At 41.7% G+C, this 27589-nt stretch overlaps 2 protein-coding genes across 3 annotated transcripts in view; one reads left to right on the forward strand and one right to left on the reverse strand.

The window, feature by feature from the left end:
* Positions 1-11044, forward strand: part of myo7ab (myosin VIIAb) — an 85873-nt gene extending 74829 nt beyond the window's left edge. The window contains exons 44-50 of the mRNA XM_029700014.1: positions 6382-6469; positions 7106-7212; positions 7298-7483; positions 8721-8837; positions 9244-9327; positions 9446-9565; positions 10730-11044. Coding sequence (XP_029555874.1) covers positions 6382-6469; positions 7106-7212; positions 7298-7483; positions 8721-8837; positions 9244-9327; positions 9446-9565; positions 10730-10822 — 795 coding nt within the window. The 3' untranslated portion in view covers positions 10823-11044. The remainder of the gene's footprint in view (positions 1-6381; positions 6470-7105; positions 7213-7297; positions 7484-8720; positions 8838-9243; positions 9328-9445; positions 9566-10729) is intronic.
* A 1546-nt stretch (positions 11045-12590) lies between these two features.
* The window catches only part of LOC115154116 (glycerophosphodiester phosphodiesterase domain-containing protein 5), a 33667-nt gene continuing 18668 nt past the window's right edge, over positions 12591-27589 (reverse strand). Inside the window, exons 7-16 of one of the 2 annotated variants that reach the window (XM_029700016.1) lie at positions 27420-27513; positions 26895-27058; positions 26332-26414; positions 20091-20241; positions 19487-19711; positions 18846-19003; positions 18536-18683; positions 17849-17931; positions 17592-17671; positions 12591-15732 (exon numbers count right to left, since the gene is read on the reverse strand). In XM_029700016.1, coding sequence (XP_029555876.1) covers positions 15638-15732; positions 17592-17671; positions 17849-17931; positions 18536-18683; positions 18846-19003; positions 19487-19711; positions 20091-20241; positions 26332-26414; positions 26895-27058; positions 27420-27513 — 1281 coding nt within the window. In that variant the 3' untranslated portion in view covers positions 12591-15637. The remainder of the gene's footprint in view (positions 15733-17591; positions 17672-17848; positions 17932-18535; positions 18684-18845; positions 19004-19486; positions 19712-20090; positions 20242-26331; positions 26415-26894; positions 27059-27419; positions 27514-27589) is intronic. The other variant, XM_029700017.1, reaches the window with a different exon arrangement.

Below are 27589 nucleotides of genomic sequence, written 5' to 3' on the forward strand. Positions count from 1 at the left end.
TTTTAGTATGGGACATTATTGGATTCTGGGGTCCCACCTTATGTTGACTCAAGTAATCTGATGCTCTCAATGGGGCATTAAGTTCCTCTTCCATGTCCACCCAGATTGGCCTAGTCGAGTTCTGAATAAAGAGAGAGCCTATTTGGGAAGCTACAAAGGCTTCTTGATACAATTGCATGTTAGGAAGATTTAATCCTCCCTTCTCAGTCTTTCCCTGTAATCACGCTAGTTTCATTCTGGCCTTTTTACCGGCCAAAACAAACTCCGTAATCATTTTGTCTATGGATTTAAAGACAGGTATGGATAGTGGTAACATGCTGATAACGTAATTCATTTTAGGTGCTATGACCATCTTTATAACCTGTATCCTACCCCATAATGAGATTTGTAGTTTATCCCAGCTCTTAAACTGGAGATGAACTTTGTTCAATAGTGGGCCAAGATTTTGAGAAATCCTGTTCTCTAGACCAGGATTTAACGCCATCCCCACGTACCTCAGGTTTTTAGAGACCCATTGAAACCTCCAGCTGAGGAGGTCATTTCTCAGACAATGTTTTGATAGAGGCATTACTTCAGATTTGGTCCAGTTGACTTTATAGCTCGATATCTCTGAGAATGAATTTACAAGGTCCAGTAAAGGCAGTATGGAGAGTCGGGGGTCTGATATTAAGAGTAATATGTCGTCTGCATAAATGGGGTGGCAGCATAGCCTAGTGGTTAGAGCGTTGGACTAGTAACTGAAAGGTTGCAAGATCGAATCCCTGAGCTGACAAGGTACAAATCTGTCGTTCTGCCCCTGAACAAGGCAATTAACCCACTGTTCCTAGGCCGTCATTGAAAATAAGAATTTTTTCTTAACTGACTTGCCCAGTTAAATACATAAATAAATAAATAAATAAATAAAGCAGCAGTAGTTTATTCTCCCAACGGATGCAGTCTAATGGCTTTGGCTAATGGTTCTAATGCTATAATAAATAGGAGGGGTGAGAGACAGTCACCTTGTTTCGTCCCTCGTCCTACAGAAAATGGAGATGATCGTAGTCTGTTAGTGACTACTCGTTGTACAGAAGTTTAATAATATTCCAAGTGTGATCACACAGTCGCTTGGAACAGCTGACGCTCTCATGCATGCCTCATTGTTGCTTGCCTCGAAGCGAGCATAGAAGTGATTTAGCTCATCTGCTAGGCTTGTGTCACTGGGCAGCTCGCGGTTGGGCTTCCCTTTGTAGTCTGTAATAGTTTGCAAGCCCTGCCACATAAGACGAGCGTCGGAACCGGTGTAGTAGGATTCAGCTACGAAAAGTATAGCTGAAAACTCTCTAGGCAAGTAGTGTGGCCTGTATTGACACTTTGCCTGTTTGATGGTTCGTCGCAGGGCATAGAAGGATTTCTTTTAAGCTTACAGGTTAGAGTCCCGCACCTTGAAAGCAGCAGCTCTACCCTTTAGCTCAGTGTGAATGTTGCCTGTAATCCATGGCTTCTGGTTGGGGTATGTACGTACAGTCACTGTGGGGACGACGTCCTCGATGCACTTATTGATAAAGCCAGTGACTGATGTGGTGTACTCCTCAATGCCATCGGAAGAATCCCGGAACATGTTCCAGTCTGTGATAACAAAACAGTCCTGTAGTTTAGCATCTGCTTCATCTGACCACTTTTTTATAGACCGAGTCACTGGTGCTTCCTGCTTTAATTTTTGCTTGTAAGCAGGAATCAGGAGGATAGAGTTGTGGTCGGATTTACCAAATGGAGGGCGAGGGAGAGCTTTGTACGCGTCTCTGTGTGTGGAGTACAGGTGATCTAGATTTTTTCCCCCTCTGGTTGCACATTTAACATGTTGATGGAAATTTGGTAGAACTGATTTAAGTTACCCTGCATTAAAGTCTCCAGCCACTAGGAGCGCCGCCTCTGGGTGAGTGGTTTCCTGTTTGCTTATTTCCTTATACAGCTGACTGAGTGCGGTCTTAGTGCCAGCATCTGTCTGTGGTGGTAAATAAACAGCCATGAAAAGTATAGCTGAAAACTCTCTAGGCAGGTAGTGTGGCCTGCAATTTTTCACAATATACTCTACCTCAGGTGAGAAAAATCTAGAGACCTCCCTAGATTTCATGCACCACAATTCCGTGAAACATAGGATATTACAGGTTTTGATGTCCCGTTGGGAGGACATTCGTACATCGTACCTCATCTAGTTTATTGTCCAATGATTGCACGTTGGCGAGTAGTATTGACGGTAATGGCAGCTTTCCCACTCACCTTCTCCGGGTCCTGACCAGGCATCCGGCTCTTTGTCCTCAGTACCTGCGTCGCTTCCTCTTGCAAATAACGTGGATGTCGGCCCTGCCGGGTGTTTGGAGGATGTCTTGTGCATCTTGTTTGTTGAAGAAAAAATCTTTGTCTAATCCGAGGTGAGTGATCACTGTCCTGATATCCAGAAGCTCTTTTTTGCCGTAAGATACGGTGGCAGAAACATTATGTACAAAATAAGTTACAAATAATGTGAAAAATAACATATAATAGCACAATTGGTTGGACGCCCGTAAAACTGCTGCCATTTCTTCCGGCGCCATTTTCTCAATACCTACATGTTTCAAGCAGACCACCAAAGTCCCTGTGCCCAAGGAAGCGAAGGTAACCTGTCTAAATGATTACTGCCCCGTGGCACTCACGTCGGTAGCCATGAAGTGCTTTGAAAGGCTGCTCACATGAACAGCATCCTCCCCGACACCCTAGACCCACTCCAATTCGCATACCACCCCAACAGATCCACAGATGACGCAATCTCAATCACACTCCACATTGCCCTTTCTCACCTGGACAAAAGGAACACCTATGTGAGAATGCTGTTCATTGACTACAGCTCAGCATTCAACATCATAGTGCCCAGTACATCACTGGGGCCAAGCTTCCTGCCATCCAGGACCTATATAATAGGCGGTGTCAGAGGAAAGCCCATAAAATTGTCAGAGACTCTAGTCACCCAAGTTATAGACTGTTTTCTCTGCTACCGCACGGCAAGCGGTACCGGAGCGCCAAGTCTAGGACCAAAAGGCTCCTCAACAGCTTCTACCCCCAAGCCATAAGACTGCTGAAAAATGTATTAAATCTACATTGCTCCCCCTTCCTTTTGTACACTGCTGCTACTTGCTGTTTGTTTGTTACCTATGCATAGTTACTTCGCCCCCACCTACATTTACAGATTACCTCAACTAGCCTGTATCCCTGCACACTGACTCGATATCGGTGCCCCATGTATATAGCCTCGTTATGTTATTCTTATAGTGTTTTATTTTAATCTACTTGGTAAGTATTTTCTTCTTCTTGAACTGCACTGTTGGTTAAGGGCTTGTTAGTAAGCATTTCACAGTAAAGTCAACAGTTGTTGTATTCGGCGCATGTGACAAATAAAGTTTGATTTGATAAGTGTTTCTAGTTTGAGAAACAGACGCCTCACAAGTCCTCAACTGGCAACTTCATTAAATTGTACCGGCAAAAAACACCAGTCTCAACGTAAAACAGGGAAGAGGCGACTCCAGGATGCTGGCCTTCTAGGCAGAGTTACAAAGAAAAAGCCATATCTCAGACTGGCCAATGAAAATAAAATATTAAGATGGACAAAAGAAGACAGGCTCTGGACAGAGAAATTCTGCCAAGAAGGCCAGCATCCTGGAGTCGCCTCTTCACTGTTGACGTTGAGACTCGTGTTTTGCGGGTACCATTTAATGAAGCTGCCTGTTGAGGACTTGTGAGGTGTCTGTTTCTCAAACTAGACACTCTAATGTACTTGTCCTCTTGCTCAGTTGTGCACCGGGGCCTCCCACTCCTCTTTCTATTCTGGTTAGTGCCAGTTTGCGCTGTTCTGTGAAGGGAGTAGTACACAGAGTTGTACGAGATCTTCTCTGAACAAGTATAAACTGACGAGTTTCAGAAGAAAGGTCTTTGTTTCTGGCCATTTTGAACCTGTAACCGAACACGCAAATGCTGATGCTCCAGATACTCAACTAGTCTAAAGAAGGCTAGTTTTATTGCTTCTTTAATCAGAACAACAGTTTTCAGCTGTGCTAACATAATTGCAAAAGTGTTTTCTAATGATCAATAAGCCTTTTAAAATGATAAATTTGGATTAGCTAACATAATGTGCCATTGGAACACAGGAGTGATGGTTGATGATAATGGGCCTCTGTACGTCTATGTAGATTTTTATTTTTTTATCTGCCGTTTCCAGCTACAATAGTCATTTACAACATTAACAATGTCTACACTGTATTTCTGATCAATTTTAATGGACAAAAAATGAGCTTTTCTTTTAAAAAAAAAGGACATTTCAAAGTGACCCCAAACTTTTGAACGGTACTGTATATATTTTAATAAAATGTTACAATTTAATAATATTCATCCAAATAATATATTACAGTGTGAGATGCAGATCTTAATAGTTTAAAGATGCCTCTCTACTCTACCCATCCTCCTCTATAACTCCTATACACCAATTTATGTTATTTTAGTAAGATTTCGCTACTGTCACAGAATATAATCTGAATGTGAGGATGATTCAACTGATTCTAGATTACAGTGCATTCGGAAAGTATTCAGACCCCTTTATTTTTTCCACATTTTCTACGTTACAGCCTTTTTCTAAAATTGATTAAATTGTTATTTTCCCTCACTAATCTACACATAATACCCCTTAATGACAAAGCAAAACAGCTTTTAAGACATAACATTTTTGCAAACTGAAATATCACATTTACATAAATATTCAGACTTTGCTATGAGACTCGAAATTGAGCTCAGGTCCATTCTGTTTCCATTGATCATCCTTGAGATGTTTCTACAACTTGATTGGAGTCCACGTGTAGTAAATTCAATTGATTGGGCATGATTTGAAAAGGCACACCTGTCTACATTAGGTCCCACAGTTGACAGTGCATGTCAGAGCAAGCCATGAGTTCGAAGGAATTGTCCGTAGAGCTCCGTGACAGGATTGTGTCGAGGCACAGATCTGGGTAAGTGTACAAAATAATTGCTGCAGCATTGAAGGTCCCCAAGAACACAGTGGCCTCCATCATTCTTAAATGGAAGAAGTTTAGAACCACCAAGACTCTTCCTAGAGATGGCTGTCCGGCCAAACTGAGCAATTGGGGGAGAAGGGCCTCGGGGTGACCAAGAACCTGATGGTCACTGACAGAGCTCCAGAGTTCCTCTGTGGAGATGGGAGAACCTTCCAGAAGGACAATCATCTCTGCAGCACTCCACCAATCAGGCCTTTATGGTAGAGTGGCCAGACAGAAGCCACTCCTCAGTAAAAGGCACATGACTGGCCTCTTGGAGTTTGCCAAAAGGCACCTAAAGGATTCTCAGACCATGAGAAACAATATTCTCTGGTCTGATGAAAACAAGATTGAATTCTTTGACCTGAATGCCAAGCGTCACTTCTGGAGGAAACCTGGCACCATCCCTACGGTGATGCATGGTGGTGGCAGCAGCATCATGCTGTGGGGATGTTTTTCAGCGTCAGGGACTGGGAGACTAGTCAGGATCAAGAGAAAGATGAACAGAGCAAAGTACAGAGAAAACCTGCTCCAGAGCGCTCAGGACCTCAGACTGGGGCAAAGGTTCACCTTCCAACGGGACAACGACCCTAAGTACACAACCAAGACAACGCAGGAGTGGCTTCGGGACAAGTCTCTGAATGTCCTTGAGTGGCCCAGCCATAGCCCGGTCTTGAACTCGATCCAACATCTCTGGAGAGACCTGAAAATAGCTGTGCAGTGACGCTCCCTATCCAATCTGACAAAACTTGAGAGGATCTGCAGTGAAGAATGGGAGAAACTCCCCAAATACAGGTGTGCCAAGCTTATAGCGTTATACCCAAGAAGACTCGAGGGTGTAATCACTGCCAAAGGTGCTTCAACAAAGTACTGAGTAAAGGGTCTGAATACTTATATAAATGTGTTATTTCAGTTTTTAATTTGCAAACATTTCTAAAAACCTGTTTTTGCTTTGTAATTATGGTGTATTGTGTGTAGATTTCTGAGAACATTTAAAAAAAAATATTTGAATATTATTTTACCTTTATTTAACTAGGCAAGTCAGTTAAGAACAAATTCTTATTTTCAACGACAGCCTAGGAACAGTGGGTTAACGGCCTTGTTCAGGGGCAGAATGACAGATTTGTACCTTGGCAGCTCGGGGATTCGATCTTGCAACCTTTCGGTTACTAGTCCAACGCTCTAACCACTAGGCTACCTGCCACCCCCTTCTAGAATAAGGCTATAATGGAACAAAATGTCAGAAAAGTCAAGGGGTCTGAATACTTTCCGAGTGCACTGTAACTGTATTGATATTTGACCTGTATTGACCTTTGCTGGTTGTTTCCAGGTCATCAGTGTGCCTGAGGGGGATTTCTTCTTTGACTTTGTGAGACATCTGACCGACTGGATCAAAAAAGCCAGGCCTGCAAAGGACGGTAAAGACATTTGTTGACTGTAGAGGGTCCTATATTCAGTAGAAAGGTTACCCGTAGGAACGGAAAATCCAAGATGAGATCTCTTCTTTATCACCTTTAATTCTCCAAGACAAAAATCTGCTTTATTCAACACTGAAAAATAATTGCTTATTTTCTCATACTTCTCTTCTCAAATTTTGTTCCAGACAAACAACCATATATCATCTCAGATCTGTCCCACTCTGATCAAAATATGATTTTTATAATGTCTCTCAAATTGAAATAATTGAATAAACCACCTTTGGGCTACGACCCAAAATGACCCAAGTTGGTAGTTTGAGGGTTAAATAAGTCTATTTTCAACTTTCCTGTAGGCATCCAACATTTTGGGGGTCAGAAAAAAGAAATAAAGAAAGAACGACACAGCATATTAATCCTAAGGATTTATTGATGACCCAAATTTCAGCACCTAGTGAAGCCTTCAGGAGTGGCTCACATAAATATTTGATCAAACATGGTGTTTCATGTTATAGGTCTGTCAACACGTTGTGGTTAAAGCTAGATGAAGGTTAAGCTTGGGTTGGGGAAATTGCCATCTATGTTGATGTATTAATATGAGAAGTATGTCCTGACTCTCTCGGTATCGTCCATCTGCAGGTGTAGTGCCTTCACTGACCTATCAGGTTTTCTTCATGAAGAAATTGTGGACCAATACCATGCCAGGGAAAGACTCCATGGCTGACTACATCTTTCACTACTACCAGGTATGTGTGTGTGTGCATGTGCATGTGCGCGTGCGCGTGGGTATTTGTCTAAGTGTATTGACCCTCCTCACTGCTCTTTCTTCAGGAGCTTCCCAAGTACCTCCGTGGTTACCACCAGTGTTCCCGGGAAGAGGTTTTCCAGCTGGGAGCGCTGATCTACAGGGTGAAGTTTGAGGAGGACAAATCCCAGTTTCCAAACATTCCCAAGATGTTGAAGGAGCTGATCCCTCAGGACCAGATCAGACACCTCTCGCCTGACGACTGGAAACGGGTGAGTCGGAAAATTAGAATTGCTGTCGGCATAAATAGTGTTTAACATGATTTTTGAATGACTACTTCGTCACTGTACCCCACACATACAATTATATGTAAGGTCCCTCAGTCAAGCAGTGAATTTCAAACAGATTCAACCACAAAGACCAGGGAGGTTTTCCAATGCCTCGCAAAGAAGGGCACCTATTGGTAGATGGGTAAAAAAAAAATGACATTGAAAATCCCTATGAGCATGGTAAAGTTGATAATTACACTTTGGATGGTGTATCAATACACCCAGTCACTACAAAGATACAGGCGTCCTTCCTAACTTAGTTGCTGGAGAGGAATTAACCTGCTTAGTGATTTCACCATGAGGCCAATGGTGATTTTAAAACAGTTTAATGGCTGTGATAGGAGAAAACTGAGGATGGATCAACAATATTGTAGTTGCTCCACAGAACTAAACTAAATGACAGAGTGAAAAGAAGGAAGCCTGTTATGGGTATGCTTGTCATCGGTAAGGACTAGGGAGTTTTTTAGGATGAAAAGAAACAGAGTACAGCTAAGCACAGGCAGAATCCTAGAGCAAAACCTGGTTCAGTTTGCTTTCCAACAGACACTGAGAGACAACTTCACCTTTCAGCAGGAAAAAAACAAAAACGCAAAGCCAAATATACACTGACGACAACATTGAATGTTCCTGAGTTTTGACTTAAATCGGCTTGAAAATCTATGGAAAGACTTGAAAATGGCTGTCTAGCAATGATCAACAACCAACTTGACAGAGCCTGAAGAATTTTAAAAAGCATATTGTGCAAATATTGTAGAATCCAGGTGTACAAAGCTCTTAGAGACTTACCCAGAAAGACTCACTGTAATCGCTGCCAAAGGTGATTCTAACATGTATTGACTCATTCTTCAATAAATTAGCAAAAATGTCTAAAAGCATTGTTTTCACATTGTCATTGTGTTGAGATGGGTGAGACATTTCATCAATTTTGAATTCAAGCTGTAACACAACAAAATGTGAAATAAGTCATGAGGTATGAATACTTTCTGAGTGCACTGTAGTTCAGGGAACCACGCTTGTGTGATGAGTAACCTTGCCTTAGACCTGAAGACTAGTGTTAGCTCCCAGAGCGAATGCCTAGGCTTTAGCTCAATGAGCTAACACAGTTTTGTGCCGTATAGGAATCTGGGGGGTTAAATCATATTTGGTCACACTCTCTGCTGCTTGTTTTTCTGTCTCACAGTCTATAGTGGCATTTTTCAACAAGCAGTCGGGGAAGACTCGAGAGGAGGCCAAGCTCTCATTCCTCAAAGCCATCTTCAAGTGGCCTACGTTTGGTTCGGCCTTCTTTGAAGTCAAGGTAAAGATTTCTATATGAATTCATGTTCTTGTGCAAATGGTATAGAATGATCATTGTTTGTGTTTTTTCTTTTTTTACATTTGAGTCACAGTGTGTATTTGAGTGCTGATTAGTACTTTGGGAGGTTTTTGTTCAAATGAATTTTCTTGATCAATGGTGTTAATTTCAGAATAGTTAATTCAATCTCAGTCGTGGACTATTATTATTAACCTGGTCAAAGAGTTGTTGTGCATTCTTTGCTACTTTTATTTATTTTTTTACTTGTTTTATAAATGTATTATCTCTGTCAGTTTATCTGTGTAAGGGCCTATTGTCTGCCTCAATCCCAGTATCTATTTATTTAATGAATTTTTATAGGTTTGTAAGATACCAATTGTGACTAAACTGATGTTTTCCTATTCAACAGCAAACCAGTGATCCAAACTTCCCAGAGATCCTCTTGATAGCAATCAACAAACATGGTGTCAGCCTGATCGACCCCAAGTCAAAGGTGAGTGTGTGCCTACATGCATGCGTGTGTGTGCACATTTTCTTGCTCGCACATGTGTGTTAGGGAAGTTGTGTATGTGTGTGTTTACTGTGTGATTCTCCAATTCCCACCTCAACAGGACATCTTGACCACACACCCATTCACTAAGATCTCTAACTGGAGCAGTGGTAACACCTACTTCCACATCACCATCGGAAACCTGGTCCGAGGCACCAAGCTGCTGTGTGAAACCTCACTGGTGAGCTACTGGACGTTTTCAACACCCACAATATGACATAACATATGATATAAAATTACACTATACATACTGTATCAACTAAAGTATTCTAAAGATGCGTATCAAAAAAAGCACTTGTCTTTTCCTACAAGCATTGACTTTGCTGATAATTACTTAATTGAGGAAATATTGACTTACTATAACCACGTTCCCATCCACAGTTTTTATGCAAGTAAAAAATTATTTGTAAAAATCACAACAGCTGTGATGGGAACAGAAAGTTTTGGTACAATATTATAAATGCCAACAGATAATTATTTTGTTTGTAATTTGTTTGTTCGACATGGTGGGATCTTTTTGTGTCTGTAAAATTAATTATGCAAGGAATGGCGGTGGAAATGCCTTTAGGCGTAAATATTGATATAATAACCATCATATTGAAGTAAACTTGGAGTCACACGATGACATGGTGTGTGGTCCTCCCACTACGACTTGGGAAATCATGCAGTTTATTAGGCTACAGACTAAATAAGTTATAATGAACTTCACAGGGCGGTGAAAGTGCACGGTGATCTTGATGCTACTTTCCAATAAATATTGAGGGTCTAAAATGTAATGTAAATGTAGGTGAAATATCGGCTTTTATATATGAAGGGTTTATTGAATAATTTGTTCATTCCATCTTGTAGGATACAGATTCCCTTTCAACGGAGTGTGTCTGCTCATGGAGGAGACTGGTGCTTCTGGCAACCCACTGCAGTTAGACTAGATGATTTGATGATGTTGATGCCAGACTTGATAAGAGTGCAAGTGTCATGTGGTCAAAAGTCGCAGTCATGGTCTTAGCCTGAAATTAGCCTGTATGCAGATAGAAAAGCCTTTTCAATGGTATACATGTGTGGTTCTGTAGCTTTGTCGAACTTTTAAATAATAAATGCAAGCAGATCTGGGTTCAAATGCTGAGTGTTTGATAGGGCCTGTTTGGAGTGACAGTTGGGCAGATTTTCACTTTTGGGAATACTCCATTGGCTCCATTGCACCAGGCAAGCTCAATCAAGCGCACTCTGAAGTATTTGACAGAAAACAAATACTACTATTTGAACACGTCTGATTCATATTCTGCAATGAAATATTGCAAGGCATTTATGTACCTTTGAACTAGTTTGTTTGTCTGTGTGACCACAGGGCTACAAGATGGACGACCTCCTGACCTCTTACATCAGCCAGATGCTGACCACCATGACCAAACAGCGCGGTTCCCGTGGCAACATCAAGTGATCTGGAAAGTCATCGATCCCGCTGTTGAGTGTATTAGTGTAGGCCTCGAGGGCTTTGTGATCTATCACACGGTTTCATTAAAACATAGAGGGATAAATACAACCCTTCCTCCATAACATGCTAAATCAATTACATGCATACATACACACACTCGCACACATACATACATGTGCACGTACGCATGCACACACACACACACACACACACACACACACACACACACACACACACACACACACACACACACACACACACACACACACACACACACACACACACACACACACACACACACACACACACACACACACACACACACACACACACACACGCACTTGACAGATTCTCCCTAAAATGTAGATGAAAGAGAGTGGGAAGGACAGGAGCTTGAGAACCTCTGGTCTAATAGTCTATTGTACAGATACTGTTAATCTCAGCACTACAGACACAACGTTGATGCAACATCTCGCAGCAAAGTCTGAGAGACATTGGAAATCATGCATCTCCACACACTACTGTGTTACAGAAATGTACATAGATCGTTGGTTATAGGGATGGAGGCATGATAGCAGTATTGCGTCAAGAATACTCTTTTTGCATTGTCGGTAGATACGGTGACGATTTAAATGTTTGATTTATGTTTTGGCCATGACAATGTTTTGACTTATCGTCAGATGTTGGTTTATATCTTGGGTCCTGTCTTAACAATCACCAATTGCCTTTACTTGACCCAAATGCACAACCAACGATTACAACTTTTTACATGGCAACTAATCAAGAGCTTTGTTTAGAAAATGTTTTTATGCAAAGCATTTGATCGTAAAATGTCCAATAATGTGATTTATAAATGTTGGACCTAAACCTATACAACTATGGCTTGTCCATACTATAGATATCATGTGTAATCATTGCATTATATTGTTTTAGAGTTTAATTCAAAATTGGCCCTCATCATTGTCGCAGGCAGGCTAAATACTTTTTTTGAATACCCGATCAGTGTTGTTAGTACATTTGATGTATTAATGAAGTATATTTGAAGTACATTTGATGAGAACAGTCAGATTGACCTCTGGACATTAGCTGTTTCTAGGACTTTGCATACAGTGTGTATACCACATCACTGTAAAAACATTTAGTGGAAAGTTGACAATATTTAATCATGTGATATTTCTAACAAGCACATATTTAGCTGTTTGCCTAATGAATTAATCATTGAAGAAAATGTATTCTGTAAATAAAGACTCACGGTCCATATGACTTGTCTTTAAAAAAAATTGTGGATCAAATCAAGGATTTTTAAGTATTAAAGGTCAACTCTGTTATGACATCAGCATAGACAAAATATAATCTACATACAGAAATGAACAACAAATATGTCAGGACTGCCATTATTGTCTCTTAATGGTGGCAGTTTTGGCACATTAAAGTTATGTTATTGTTGATGTCTGTAAACAGGAAGTCACCCCACTGTGTATGGTGATGTCAAATTGCTTAGTCTACCTTAAAATGTAATCTGTGACATTGTTGTGCACCGTTCTGTATAGTGGATATTCATTTAGGCCAAATTGTTCCTGTTTTTTAAATGTTGGTCCATGACACCAAATATTTTGGTATCAATAAAGAAATTACAAATATTTCCTTTCATGCCTAATGTTCATCACCCCAAAAGATGAATGAGCCTATTTCACTATCACATAATTTCATAATGAGAAAACAACATGTGTGCATTTTACGCTCAAAGCGACAAAAATGTAACAAAACAGTTCAGTTAACTTCTGAATGTTTATGCAAAAAAAACAACATAGTTTACAATGATGTCATAGCGAAATGGGCTTATGCAAAATACAATGGCTATCACCACCAACTGAGCTCTACTTTTAGACTATTTTAATATGATACTCTTCTGATTGTAACAGAATGATAGAACTGTAAACAGATAATTCTACTTTCTATAACGATCTTACAACCAAGTTAACACTACAGGTGTCGTATGCAGATGACAAATCAGACTGGTATCTTATACTGTGATTCTTTGGCTAAACATACTTTTTTCCTAGGTATTCCTAAGGCTTTGTACAGTGATTTAAAGGCTGCCCCTTATCACAAAGCTGTGGTGGCGCTGAGTTACTCATCAATATGTTGTCAGTCATAAAGAAATCTAACAGGTTTCATAATCATTACTAGAAAAACTGTCTTTCAGCTACCAGAGCTGAAGTTGGTATTCTTCACATTGATTTGACAACACTGCACAGTAAAGCTGAGGCACAATCAACTGAAGAGAGATGTTAGAGTTCTGCTATAATTTGGCTAAAAGGACAAAATATTGTACAACATTTGCTTTTTTTCCTTGCCAGAAGGATTTTCATTTGTGTTAAAAAGTCTAAACAAATGTGTTAAAAACAATGACCTCAATATGAACCATATAAAATATATAGATATATGGACCATGGAAATACAGTGTAATTGTTCTCTATAGGTCACTTATGTCGTTGCAGTGATTATATGTTGCAAAGTTCTATGGACGTCACCTCGTTACAATGCCTTATGCTCAATAAAGTGATAAGTACTTATAAACATTGACCACAACCAATCAAACACATTAATTTATCTCCAGACATAAACAGAGGATTATCATGTCATATCCAAACTGGAGTTCTAATAGTACTCATTTTTATTTGTGATACTTCAGCGCTGTTTATACCTGGTTCCAACATGCGTCCTTTGTTCTGATCTTCTCCATATTCTGATTGTGTCCACATTTTCAAACAGGTGTAGACAATCAAAATACATTGTGATCAGATGTTCCTGCCGACCCCCGGAGGTAGTCAGGTCGTGTCTACACTTGACACTTACATGACTTCTGCTATCAGAATAGGAAGATTGCATTGAAAAGATGGGTCTCTAGATGCACAAATGTCGCTTTGTGGTCTGATTGTGTTCAGATCTGGCTCACCACTTCAGGAGGCGGATTTCTCCTCAGTCTGGACGCATCAGGCTGCTGAAAGTGCATACAATGGGTAACGTCATCAGCACTCCTCCCACAAGTCTCCAGAAAACCTGTCTTTTGGGACCGAGAGTAACCTTTTCATTATAACGTTTTGGTTTTTTTGGCTAGTGTTATGCTAATCCGTTTGCAATTCATTTTGCGTTGCTTGCTGGCTAGCTAGCGACAGTAGTTTACACAACAACGACTGATGGCAGTAGTTATCATATTATCCCTATTCCATCGTTTGTAGAATGCATACTGGCATTTGAATATAGCGCGGGAAAAGGGAATCCGGACACGGTAGACACATTTCAATGTAGGTGTAGACGCATGACGCGTTAGGAATTCCATGATCAGAACTCTATGATCAGAATACCAAACCTGCATGAACTGTCAAGCCTAGACACGGCCTCAGGCACGCAGGCTGCATTTAGATAGGCAGCCCAATTCTGAAATTTTGCCCAATTATAGGCAAAAGAGCTGATCTGATTGGTCAAAACACCAATTAGTGGAAAAAAAGATCCGATTTGGGCTTCCTATCTAAACGCAGCCTTACAAGTGTAGACAGATCTGGACAGTGAAATCATTTAAATCATCATTACCCCACTCTCTAAAACCATTCACAGGTGGGACCATTGCTTTATGGCATCAATTTGTGAATAAAAATGAATAAATAAACAATTCTGAAAGAATATCTGTCAAATAATTGACTTACAGGGAATGACCAGGAAATCTGGTCACAATGAGGACACATAAGATACATTTTAATAGCATGTGTAGACTGAAAATGTGGGTGCAATGTGGACAAGACCAGGACACAGGATGCCTGTAAGCGGCAGGTATAAACGAAGCTTGAGACAGTTTGATTGGAGTGCCAGATCCCAGATGGGCAGAGTGCACTTTTTGGGACTTCTTCATTGGTTCCCTTATGCCAGGAAAGGGCAATCAAGCACAGCTAAAGTATTTCAAAAGAAAACAAACACATACTAATTGAACCCCGGTCTGGTCATTTTCACACATCTTATCGACCACTACTCTCACACACTAACAAAATGGTCAAACATTTGTGGTTCACGTAATTCAACACTGCAGTGGCTGCTGAAATGGAAAGGAACCTATGGACAGTACTACAAGTTGAGAATATCTACAGCGGACAGTCACTTTTCTTGTTATATTAATTCAGTGAGTAAGTAATACATCTCAAAGGACCTGGTTCAATAGTGTAATAATCTCTCCCCACCACCAGATGGTGTCTGTAGTATGAACGATGAGTTGGTTGGTCCTTGAGGTTGTCTGGGCTGTTCTTCAGTCACGTTTGACTTAAGGCAGGGCTGCCCAACCCTCTTCCTAGAGATCTACTTGTCCTGTATGTTATGTTTTCAGTCCAACCCTACTTTCAGTCCAACCCTACTGATTCAGCTAGTTAAGGTCTTGTTGAGCAGCTAATTAGTAGAATCAGGTGTGTTAAATTAGGGTTGAACTGGAAACCCAACCTCCAGGAAGAGAGTTGGGCAGCCCTGTCTTAAGGATTAATATCTATCCAATGAAATCCCTTCTGCAAGTGACACATCAGCACCACCTACAGCTCCGATAGGCCTCACTCACACCATTTAACTATTTCTCATTCTCTTTGTGTCTCATTCTCTCACACAAATCTACAGGGGGTTGCCAGGTTGTGCTCTCAGTTTCCAGTAGTGTCCTGGGTTTCCAGGTTGGGTCGATTCTGGTGAGTTGCCAGTTTGGGGTCCGGGAAGTTGCCAAGTTGAAAGGGAGAGTGAGGAGTGGGTTGCTTCAACTGAGCCTCACAGAGGAGGTTGATTGATTGGTTATCAGTGCTCTGAGACGGTTGCCAAGTTAGGCTCAGTGGCCAGCGGGCTTCGAGCGGGCTCTCCCAGGATGTTGACACTGGAGACGGACCACACATCTGTCAGGGGGTGAGGTCAGGAGTTAGTGGTTGACAAAGGTCATTAATATATATGATATACACTACCGTTCAAAAGTTTGGGGTCACATAGAAATGTCCTTGTTTTTGAAAGAAAAGCAAAACATTTTGTCCATTAAAATAACATCAAATTGATCAGAAATACAGCGTAGACATTGTTAATGTTGTAAATGACTATTGTAGCTGGAAACGGCAGATTTTTTTATGGAATATCTACAGAGGCGTACAGAGGCCCATTATCAGCAAACATCACTTCTGTGTTTCAATGGCACATTGTGTTAGCTAATCCAAGTTTATCATTCTAAAAGGCTTCCGTAATTTCCGGACTATTAAGCGCACCTGAATATAAGCCGCACCCACTGAATTTTAAAAAAAGTATTATTTTGAACATAAATAAGCCGCACATGTCTATAAGCCGCAGGTGCCTACCGGTACATTGAAACAAATGAACTTTACACAGGCTTTAACAAAACATTGCTTGTAACAAAAATAAATAGGCTTTAACGAAACACGGCTTGTAACAAAAAATAAAAAATTAGCAGTAAGCTTTAGTTGTCTTTTTGCACTGAGTCAATTCCTTATGCTGCTGTTTCCAACGTCTTATCATCGACTCATTAAGACCAAGCTCCCGTGTAGCAGCTCTATTTCCTTTTCCAACAGCCAGATCAATCGCCTTCAACTTGAAAGCTGCATCATATGCATTTCTCCGTGTCTTTGCCATGATGAGGGTGACAAAATGACTACCGTAATCAGAATGATGGGAAGTTTGAGAGCGCTCGATTTAATCTAAACAGTAAACAAAAAGTTGTTTGACCTTAACCCGTTCAGCAATTTCATTGGTCTAACGAAAGCTTCATGCCGCCAAAAAACTAAGCACGTCACAGAATGTGTTTTTTTGGAGAAAAAAAAATTGAAAGCGGGAAAAATCCATATATTAGCCGTGTCATTGTTTAAGCCGTGAGGTTCAAAGCTGGGAAAAAAGTTGCAGCTTATAGTCCGGAATTTACGGTAATTGATCATTAGAAAACTATTTTGCAATGTTAGCACAGCTGAAAACTGTTGTGCTCATTAAAAAAAGCAATAAAACTGGCCGCCTTTAGACTAGTTGAGTGTCTGGAGCATCAGCATTTGTGGGTTCGATTACAGGCTCAAAATGGCCAGAAACAAAGTACTTTCTTCTGAAACCCGTCAGTCTATTCTTGTTCTGAGAAATGAAGGCTATTCAATGCGAGAAATTGCCAAGAAACTGAAGATCTCGTACAACGCTGTGTACTACTCCCTTCCCAGAACAGCGCAAACTGGCTCTAACCAGAATAGAAAGAGGAGTGGGAGGCCTCGGTGCACAACTGAGCAAGAGGACAAGTACATTAGAGTGTCTAGTTTGAGAAACAGACACCTCACAAGTCCTCAACTGGCAGCTTCATTAAATAGTACCCGCAAAACACCAGTCTAAACGTCATCAGTGAAGAGGCAACTCTGGGATGCTGGCCTTCTTGGCAGAATTCCTCTGTCCAGTGTCTGTTCTTTTGTTATTTTTTTATTGGCCAGTCTGAGATATGGCTTTTTCTTTGCAACTCTGCCTAGAAGACCAGCATCCCGGAGTTGCCTCTTCACTGTTGACGTTGAGACTGGTGTTTTGCGGTTTCAATTTAATGAATTGAGGACTTGTGAGGCATCTGTTTCTCAAACTAGAAACTAATGTACTTGTCCTCTTGCTCAGTCTCTGTTTTAATCTCTGTTTTAAGCCTATATAGGGTATGTGCGTGTGTGTTTGTATCATGTTATCAAAGCTGGCCATGGGAAAGAAACAGTGTGACTCCTACAGACAACTTCTAACTCACCTGTCCTGAACTTGATGTAGGTGCCATGTTCTAGTGTGGGTTTGCTGCCCGAAAAGAAAGCCAGGCGTTGTTCTCGCCACCTGTCATCAACACAGTTACAGTCATCGCCACAGAAAGTGACATCACCATTCAATACAAAACAGACTGACGTTCATCCGAAGCTTCAATTTGACACAATCAATCTACGTTTTGTACGTAGACATAACAAAATACCTTACGACGACCCTCGCACTCTGCATTCTAGTGGGCTCACTCACCAGTGGAAGATGAAGATGATGAAGATTATGGTGAAGGACACCACGTCGGTGAGGACCCACATCAGATTGTACTCATCTGGAGTCTGAAAGAGAAAGACAGACAACCATTGTGTTTAGGAGTATTCCTTTCACCAATCCAATCAATTTCAGTAAGGCTGCATTTGGGCCCGGCATCACAATAAATCGTTTATTTCTCCCAAAGCGTGCACTTGTTCACTTCCCTTCATAGATTTAAAAGAAAATGACTGGGAAAATAAATACCAGTATGGTGGAAACTCCCTGTAGCTCATGCTTACATCAAGCCAACGCTTTTACATTTGTGGAGAGTAGAGAACAAGTGCAATACTTCCAGAGGAAGGAAAGATTATTGGGATGCAGTAGTATTGGTCCTAGGTTGTTGTTCTCACCTTAAGGAAGAGGTGCCTGGTGAGGTTATTCTCACCATAAGGAAGAGGTGCCTGGTGAGGTTATTCTCACCATAAGGAAGAGGTGCCTGGTGAGGTTATTCTCACCATAAGGAAGAGGTGCCTGGTGAGGTTATTCTCACCATAAGGAAGAGGTGCCTGGTGAGGTTATTCTCACCATAAGGAAGAGGTGCCTGGTGAGGTTATTCTCACCATAAGGAAGAGGTGCCTGGTGAGGTTATTCTCACCATAAGGAAGAGGTGCCTGGTGAGGTTGTTCTCACCATAAGGAAGAGGGGTCTATTGAGGTTGTTGAGGAACTGTAGAGCATTGGTGGTGACAGACTGAGCCCCAGTGCACCAGGCCAGAGAGTAGAGCCACAACTGGCTGATCACATACAGGTTGGTGCTGATGTTGGCCGCTGCATACTCACTGAGGGAGGAATACAACACACACACACACACACACACACACACACACACACACACACACACACACACACACACACACACACACACACACACACAGTTAATATGCGCACACATACACACACCCATTTAATGCAAAGACACACACACTACCACACACACACACATTATCATCTCTGCGGACATGGAGCTATAGTGCAGGTTGAGTTGGACAATGTGATTCTGCTGGAGCTCCTCAACTGGAGCCTGGGACGCCGAGGTATGCTGGAGGTCAGGGTCCAGCTGCTGGACCAGGCTCCGCAAGTCTGAGGGCAGCCACAACACCTGACACACACACAATACACATCATTAACTCTAAACACTAACCTCAGCATTACAACCTTTTGTATTTACAGTGTTACCAATGTAATCAAAATATCCCATAAACAGCTTCATTCCCAAGTTTAAAAAAAATATAGGATAGATAATCCCAGCTTCCCCTCCCACAAACCTAACCTTAACCATTAGTAGAGAAAATGTAAAACTGACCCAAGATCAGTTTCTAGGGGCAGCTTCACCCTACTCCTATTTATAAGATGAACACCACGTCAGTGAGGACACACATCAGAATGGCAGGTAGCCTGGCAGTTAAAAGCTTAAGAGTGTGGGCCAGTAACCAAAAGGTCGCTGGTTCAAATCCCTGAGCTGACTAGTTGAAAAACCTGCCAATGTGCCCTTGAGCAAGGCATTTAACCCTAATTGCTCCTCTAAATCGCTCTGGATAAGAGTGCCTGCTAAATAATTAAAATGTTATAACATCTCCCTCACCTGGTGTGATTGGATGGAAGACTCGTTCTGGATGACCTCCAGGGTGCGTGTGATCCAGGTGTCCCTGTAGGGGTGTCCCTTAGGAGGCCGGTAGAGGTCAAAGATAACCTGTTTGCCTCTCTGCGAAGCCAGCTCCAGAAAGTCCCTGAAGGTGCAAACAGACTGGTTCTGCGCCTGCGCCCGGTCCTCGGTACCCAGAGACCAAGCCGTGCCGAACGGGTCACGCTGCAGAACCACCAGGGGCAGAGAGACAGTCAGTATACAGAATGCTTTGGCATAATGGTCAATCATATTGACAATGTAATATCACATTGTATTCCATAAAGTATGGGGTTGTGCAATTGATAACCTCCCATCCCCTATCGATAGTACGTTGATGTATTGTCAAAATGTCAATAACTTCCCTATCCGTCATCTTATTACGTTGTCCTAGCTACTATCAATGGACACAAACATGCCCTGGTTTCCCATCATACCATGTCCATGAAGCTAAATGATTATGATCTTTATTAAAAAACAGTTCAAGACTAGGCTTAATTTCCGTGTCTCTGTAGCGCCCCCTGAGTCTTACTGAGGTGCGGTGCAGTGGCAGTTGGTGACTCACATGTAGGAACCAGGCTCCGGCGTTGAGGGTCTCCAGCTCCCCCCAGGTGAACATGGCCGCAGGGGCGTCCGTCCGGTCGGGGAACACCTCCTGCACGTTGGTGGTCCTCCTCAGGGTGTGGTCGTGCATCAGGAAGGGCACCCCGTCATAGCTATGGCAACGAGAGAAGCCTTTGGCAGTTACAGAGTTGACAGTTAAGGAGTTGGCGGTTAAGGAATTGGCAGTTAAGGAATTGAAGGTTAAGGAGTTGACGGAAGTGCATTAAGATGACTCACAGTCAAAGAGAGCTGTGTACTTTATCATTTATTCATTCATTCATTCATTCATTCATTCATTCATGCATGCATGTCAAAGTCCAATACAAATGCCCAGGACTAGCGTGGGAAAGAACCCGATGACAATGGCTCACTTATGATACGAGCTCACTAGCTATGTTGGGTTTACCTTCCATAGCAAGCTTGTTTCATAATACCCACGACTGGTGAGGTAGACTAATGTTGGACATGCTTAGGTACACTAGATCAGGGTTCCCCAACTGGCGGCCCATGGGCCGTGATTTTATTTGTCTCCCCCAAGATTTCTGAGCAATATAAACTCAGCAAAAAAAGAAACGTCCCTTTTTCAGGACCCGGTCTTTCAAAGAGAATTCGTAAAAATCCAAATCACTTCACAGATCTTCATTGTAAAGGGTTTAAACATGGTTTCCCATGCTTGTTCAATGAACCATGAACAATTAATGGAACGGTCATTAAGACGCTTACAGACAGCAATTAAGGTCAGTTATGAAAACTTAGGACACTAAAGAGGCCTTTCTACTGACTCTGAAAAACACCAAAAGAAAGATGCCCAGGGTCCCTGCTCATCTGCGTGAACGTGCCTTAGGCATGCTGCAAGGAGGCATGAGGACTGCAGATGTGGCCAGGGCAATAAATTGCAATGTCTGTACTGTGAGACACCTAAGACAGCGCTACAGGGAGACAGGACGGGCAGCTGATCGTCCTCGCAGTGGCAGACCACATGTAACAACACCTGCACAGGATCGGTACATCCGAACATCACACCTGCGGGACAGGCACAGGAGGGCAACAACAACTGCCCGAGTTACACCAGGAACGCACAATCCCTCCATCAGTGCTCAGACTGTCCGAAATAGGCTGAGAGAGGCTGGACTGAGGGCTTGTAGGCCTGTTGTAAGGCAGGTCCTCACCATACATCACCGGCAACAATGTCGCCTATGGGCACAAATCCACCGTAGCTGGACCAGACAGGACTGGCAAAAAGTGCTCTTCACTTACGAGTCGTGGTTTTGTCTCACCAGGGGTGATGGTCGGATTCGCGTTTATTGTCGAAGGAATGAGCGTTACACCGAGGCCTGTACTCTGGAGCGGGATCGATTTGGAGGGTTCGTCATGGTCTGGGGCGGTGTGTCACAGCATCATCGGACTGAGCTTGTTGTCATTGCAGGCAATCTCAACGCTGTGTGTTACAGGGAAGACATCCTCCTGCCTCATGTGGTACCCTTCCTGCAGGCTCATCCTGACATGACCCTCCAGCATGACAATGTCACCAGCCATACTGCTCGTTCTGTGCGTGATTTCCTGCAAGATAGGAATGTCAGTGTTCTGCCATGGCCAGCGAAGGACAGCATCCCGGAGTCGCCACTTCACTATTGATTTTAGTCTACTTGGTAAATATTTTCTTCTTCTTCAACTGGACTGTTGGTTAAGGGCTTGTAAGTAAGCATTTCATGGTAAAGTCAACAGTTGTTGTATTCGGCGCATGTGACAAATAAAGTTTGATTTGATTAGTGTTTCTAGTTTGAGAAACAGACGCCTCACAAGTCCTCAATTGGCAATTTCATTAAATAGTACAGGCAAAAAAACACCAGTCTCAACGTCAACAGTGAAGTGGCAACTCCAGGACGCTGGCCTTCTAGGCAGAGTTGCAAAGAAAAAGCCATATCTCAGACTGGCCAATGAAAATAAACTATTAAGATGGGCAAAAAAAGACAGGCACTGGACAGAGGAATTCTGCCAAGAAGGCCAGCATCCTGGAGTCGCCTCTTCACTGCCAAGAAGACCAGCATTCTGGAGTCGCCTCTTCACTGTTGACGTTGAGACTCGTGTTTTGCGGGTACTATTTAATGAAGCTGCCAGTTGAGGACTTGTGCGGCATCTGTTTCTCAAACTAGACACACTAATTTACTCGTCCTCTTGTTCAGTTATGCACTGGGGCCTCCCACTCCTCTTTCTATTCTGGTTAGAGCCAGTTTGCACTGTTCTGTGAAGGGAGTAGTACACAACTGTGTACGAGATCTTCAGTTTCTTGGCAATTTCGCGCATGGAATAACATTCATTTCTCAGAACAAGAAGAGACTGACGGGTTTCAGAAGAAAGTACTTTGTTTCTGGCCATTTTGAGCTTGTAATCGAACCCACAAATGCTGATGCTCCAGATATTCAACTAGTCTCAACAAGGCCAGCTTTATTGCTTCTTTAATCAGAACAACAGTTTTCAGCTGTGCTAACATACAGTTGAAGTCGGAAGTTTACATACACTTAGGTTGGAGTCATTAAAACTTGTTTTTCAACCACTTCACAAATTTCTTGATAACAAACTACAGTTTTTGCAAGTCGGTTAGAACATGTACTTTGTGCATGACACAAGTAATTTTTCCAACAATTGTTTACAGACAGATTATTTCACTGTATTCACTGTATCACATTCCAGTGGGTCAGAAGTTAACATACACTAAGTTGACTGTCCCTTTAAACAGCTTGGAGAATTCCTGAAAATTATGTCATGGCTTTAGAAGCTTCTGATTGGTTAATTGACATCATTTGAGTCAATTGGAGGTGTACCTGTGGATGTATTTCAAGGCCTACCTTCAAACTCAGTGCCTCTTTGCTTGACATCATGGGAAAATCAAAAAAAATAAGCCACAAGTCTGACCTCCCCAAGTCTGGTTCATCCTTGGGAGCAATTTCCAAATGTCTGAAGGTACCACGTTCTACTGTACAAACAATAGTACACAAGTATAAACACCATGGGACCACGCAGACGTCATACCACTCAGGAAGGAGACGCGTTCTGTCTCCTAGAGATGATCGTACTTTGGTGCGAAAAGCGCAAATCAATTCCAGAACAACAACGAAGGACCTTGTGAAGATGCTGGAGGAAACAGGTACAAAAGTATCTATATCCACAGTAAAACAAGTCCTATATCGACATAACCTGAAAGGCCGCTCAGCAAAGAAGAAACCACTGCTCCAAACCTGCCATAAAAAAGGCAGACAACGTTTGCAACTGCACATGGGGACAAAGATCGTACTTTTGGAGAAATGTCCTCTGGTCTGATGAAACAAAAATAGAACTGTTTGGCCATAATGACCATCGATATGTTTAGAGGAAAAAGGGGGATGCTTGCAAGCCGATGAACACCATCCCAACCGTGAAGCACGGGGGTGGCAGCATCATGTTGTGGGGGTGCTTTGCTGCAGGAGGGACTGGTGCACTTCACAAAATAGATGGCATCATGAGGATGGACAATTATGTGGATATATTGAAGCAATATCTCAAGACATCAGTCAGGAAGTTAAAGCTTGTTCGCAAATGGGTCTTCCAAATGGACAATGACCCCAAGCATACTTCCAAAGTTGTGCCAAAATGGCTTAAGGACAACAAAGTCAAGGTATTGGAGTGGCCATCACAAAGCCCTGACCTCAATCCTGTAGAACATTTGTGGGCAGAACTGAAAAAACATGTGCGAGTGAGGATGCCTACAAACCTGACTCAGTTACACCAGCTCTGTCAGGAGGAATGGGCCAAAATTCACCCAACTTATTGTGGGAAGCTTCCCGAAACGTTTGACCCAAGTTAAACAATTTAAAGGCAATGCTACCAAATACTAATTGAGTGTGTGTAAACTTCTGACACACTGGGAATGTGATGAAAGACATAAAAGCTGAAATAAATCATTCTCTCTACTATTCTTCTGACATTTCACATTCTTAAAATAAAATGGTGATCCCTGACCTAAGACAGGGAATTTTTGCAAGGATTAAATGTCAGGAATTCTGAAAAACTGAGTTTAAATGTATTTGGCTAAGGTGTATGTAAACTTTCGACTTGAACTGTAATTGCAAAAGGGTTTTCTAATGATCAATTAGCCTTTTAAAATGATCAACTTGGATTCACTAACACAACCTGCCTTTGGAACACAGGAGTGATGGTTGCTGATAATGGGCCTCTGTACGCCTTAAAAATCTGTCTTTTCCAGCTACAATAGTCATTTACAATTAACAACGTCTACACTATATTTCTGATCAATTTTATGTTATTTTAATGGACAATTTTTTTTTCAAAAACAAGGAAATATCTAAGTGACCCCAAACTTTTGAACACATACACACACTGAGTGAACAAAACATTAAGAACACCTGCTCTTTCCATGACAGACTGACCAGGTGAATCCAGGTGAAAGCTATGACCCCTTATTGATGTCACTTGTTAAATCCACTTCAGTCAGTGTAAATGAAGGGGAGGAGACCAGTTAAATAAGGGTTTTTAAGCCTTGAGACAATTGAGACATGGATTGTGTACTGTATGTGTGCCATTCAGTGAGTGAAGATTTAAGTGTCTTTGAATGGGGTATGGTACTAGGTGCCAGGCGCACCGGTATGTGTCAAGAACTGCAGCGCTGCTGGCTTTTTCACGCTCAACAGTTTCCCGTGTTTATCAACAATGGTCCACCACCCAAAGGACATCCAGCCAACTTAACACAAGCGTGGGAAGTATTGGAGTCAACATGGGCCAGCATCCCTGTGGAACGCTTTCGACACCTTGTAGACCCTGACGAATTGAGGCTGTTCTGTGGGCAAAAGGCAACTCAATATTAGGAAAGTGTTCTTTATATTTTTGACACTTATTTTTTTAATGTAAAATACTGTTTAACCACCAGCAAATCAGCTCCAAGTGATTTTAATTTAAGAACTCTGATCCAAAGTATTCCCACACATGATAGAGAGATATGTGACTGTGTACAAATGTAAGCAAGGTTTGAAATGGTTGTTTTATTCAAATATTATATCCGTTTGAGCTTCTTGTGGTCAATTTGTAGCCTACAAATTATTTGTAATTACAGCGCCTTCAGAAAGTATTCACACCCCTCGACTTTTTCCACATTGTTGTGTTACAAGGTGGGATTCAAATGTATTTAAAATTGTCATTTTTTGTCAACAATCTACAGAAAATACTCTAATGTCAAAGTAGAAGAAACATAACATTTATAAAAAATGTATGAAAAATAAAACAATAATATATATTGATTACATAACTATTCAACCCCCTTGATCATTGCTAGACAGACATTTTTAGGTCTTGCCATAGATTTTCAAGCCAATTTAAGTCAAAACTGTCATCATGGTAAGCAACTTCAGTGTATATTTGGCCTTGTGTTTTAGATTTTTGTCCTGCTGAAAGGTGAATTTGTCTCCCAGTGTCTGTTGGAAATGCAGAATGTACCAAGATTTCCTCTAGAACTTTGCCTGTGCTTAGCCCTATTCCTTTTCTTTTCATCCAAAACAACTCCCTAGCCCTTGCCGATGACAAGCATACCCATAACACGATGCAGCCACCACCATGCTTGAAAATATGAAGAGTGGTACTCAGGGATGTGTTCTGTTGGATTTTCCCCAAACATAATGCTTTGTATTCAAGACATAAAGTGAATTTCTTTACATTTTTTTACAATATTACTTTAGTGCCTTATTGCAAACAGGATGCATATTTTAGAATATTTGTATTATGTACAGGCTTCTTTTCACTCTGTCATTTAGTTAGCATTGTGGAGTAACTACAATGTTGTTCATCCATCCTCAGTTCTCTCCTATTACAGCCATTAAACTAACTGTTTTAAAGTCACAATTAGCCTCATGGTGATTCATTGTTGCTTACAGTGAGTCCATTCAACTTATAATGTTACTCGTTAAGCACATTTTTACTCCTGAACTCCTGAATACTTATTGACTCAAGACATTTATGCTTTTCGTTTTTTAATTAATAGGTTAACATGTCTAACATAATTCCACTTTGACATTATGGGGTATTGTGTGTAGGCTAGTGACACAACCATCCACTCAAGAAAAAAACTAACTGGCCTGCGGCTGAATGTAGTTGATTATCCCCAAACTAGATGGACACGGAGCATTAAGGTGTGAGGAGGGTGGACAACCGTCACTGACCTGATGGTGACGTCAGTCTCTAGACCTTGCCCTCCAGCCTCCACCGCCTTCTCAAAGGACATGAGAGTGTTCTCTGGCGCAAGCTGGGGTATAACACACATACAAATGATTTGAACATATGGTTACCCTAAACAGGAGGTACTACTGACACAGATGATAAATACCAGGCACAAACATCAGTTCAGCAAACTAGCGCATCTCACGATAGCTAATAACACAGCCCAAAAGTTTTGACTTATACTGACAACGGTAATAAATGATCAAACTACCACACTTCTTCTACTACTACGTCACGTGTTGTTTACGTCACGTGTTGTTTACAGGGTTAGCCTTAGTAGTATGGCCTTGCTCAAGTGAAAATCGTCACATTTTCACCTTGTCGCTTGGGTTTTCAAACTAGCAACCTTTCAGTTACTGGCCCAACGCTCTAACCACTAGGCTACCTGCAGTCAGTTAGTAATGAAAAGAGTTGATGAGAATGGGTTAGTGTTGATGGGAATAGGTTTTTAGCTAAGGATAAGAATGGGTTGGCATTAATGGCGTTGCTCATGAGGCCTACCCACCATGGGTGCCCCTCTGTGCCCGATCAGGGCTGGTGCGAGGCCCAAAGTGCTCTCCTCTTTAAGGCAGGGTGAGTACATGCCCAGGGGCACCAGGTAGAGGGCACACAGCACCGCCAGGTACAGCCCCATGATGAGCGCCTGCCCAACTGGAACACACAGACACACTGTTTACAAAGGGATACAGTTATTCATTTGTGGTTGATATATGGAATCTGATGGAAATTTCCTCAAGACTAAAGAAATTAGACCAGAATAAAAATGATAAGTAAAACAAATAATTATATTTAAACAGAACAAAACAAATATCTACAGATGTATTCTTTATTATATGCAGACATCACTGTTGAGATAAAAAACCTCCCTAAGTTTCACACATCAGAGATGTTCACTGTTGAAATAGAAAACCTCTGAAGTTCTTCCTTTCCCTAGTTTTGAAGTCAGTATTTGCCTTATTCTACTCTGTAATTAGCATATTATGTATACAGCTGCTCAAACAAGCCTCACCTACTCAATCACAAGTCTCACCTTTCCTATTTATGTCATAGAAATGCAAGGCTATTGGCCAGGACAGGAGTGTCATCAGCAAGACTCCTCCCACGTGTAAATATGGTGCCGTCACCTATTAAGAACAAACATATTGCAGGAGGTGAAGTAAAGAGAAAATAAAGAGAGAGAGATGACTATAATAGAAGAAA

This window comes from Salmo trutta, chromosome 19, assembly GCF_901001165.1.
Source record: "Salmo trutta chromosome 19, fSalTru1.1, whole genome shotgun sequence".
NCBI lineage: Eukaryota > Metazoa > Chordata > Actinopteri > Salmoniformes > Salmonidae > Salmo > Salmo trutta.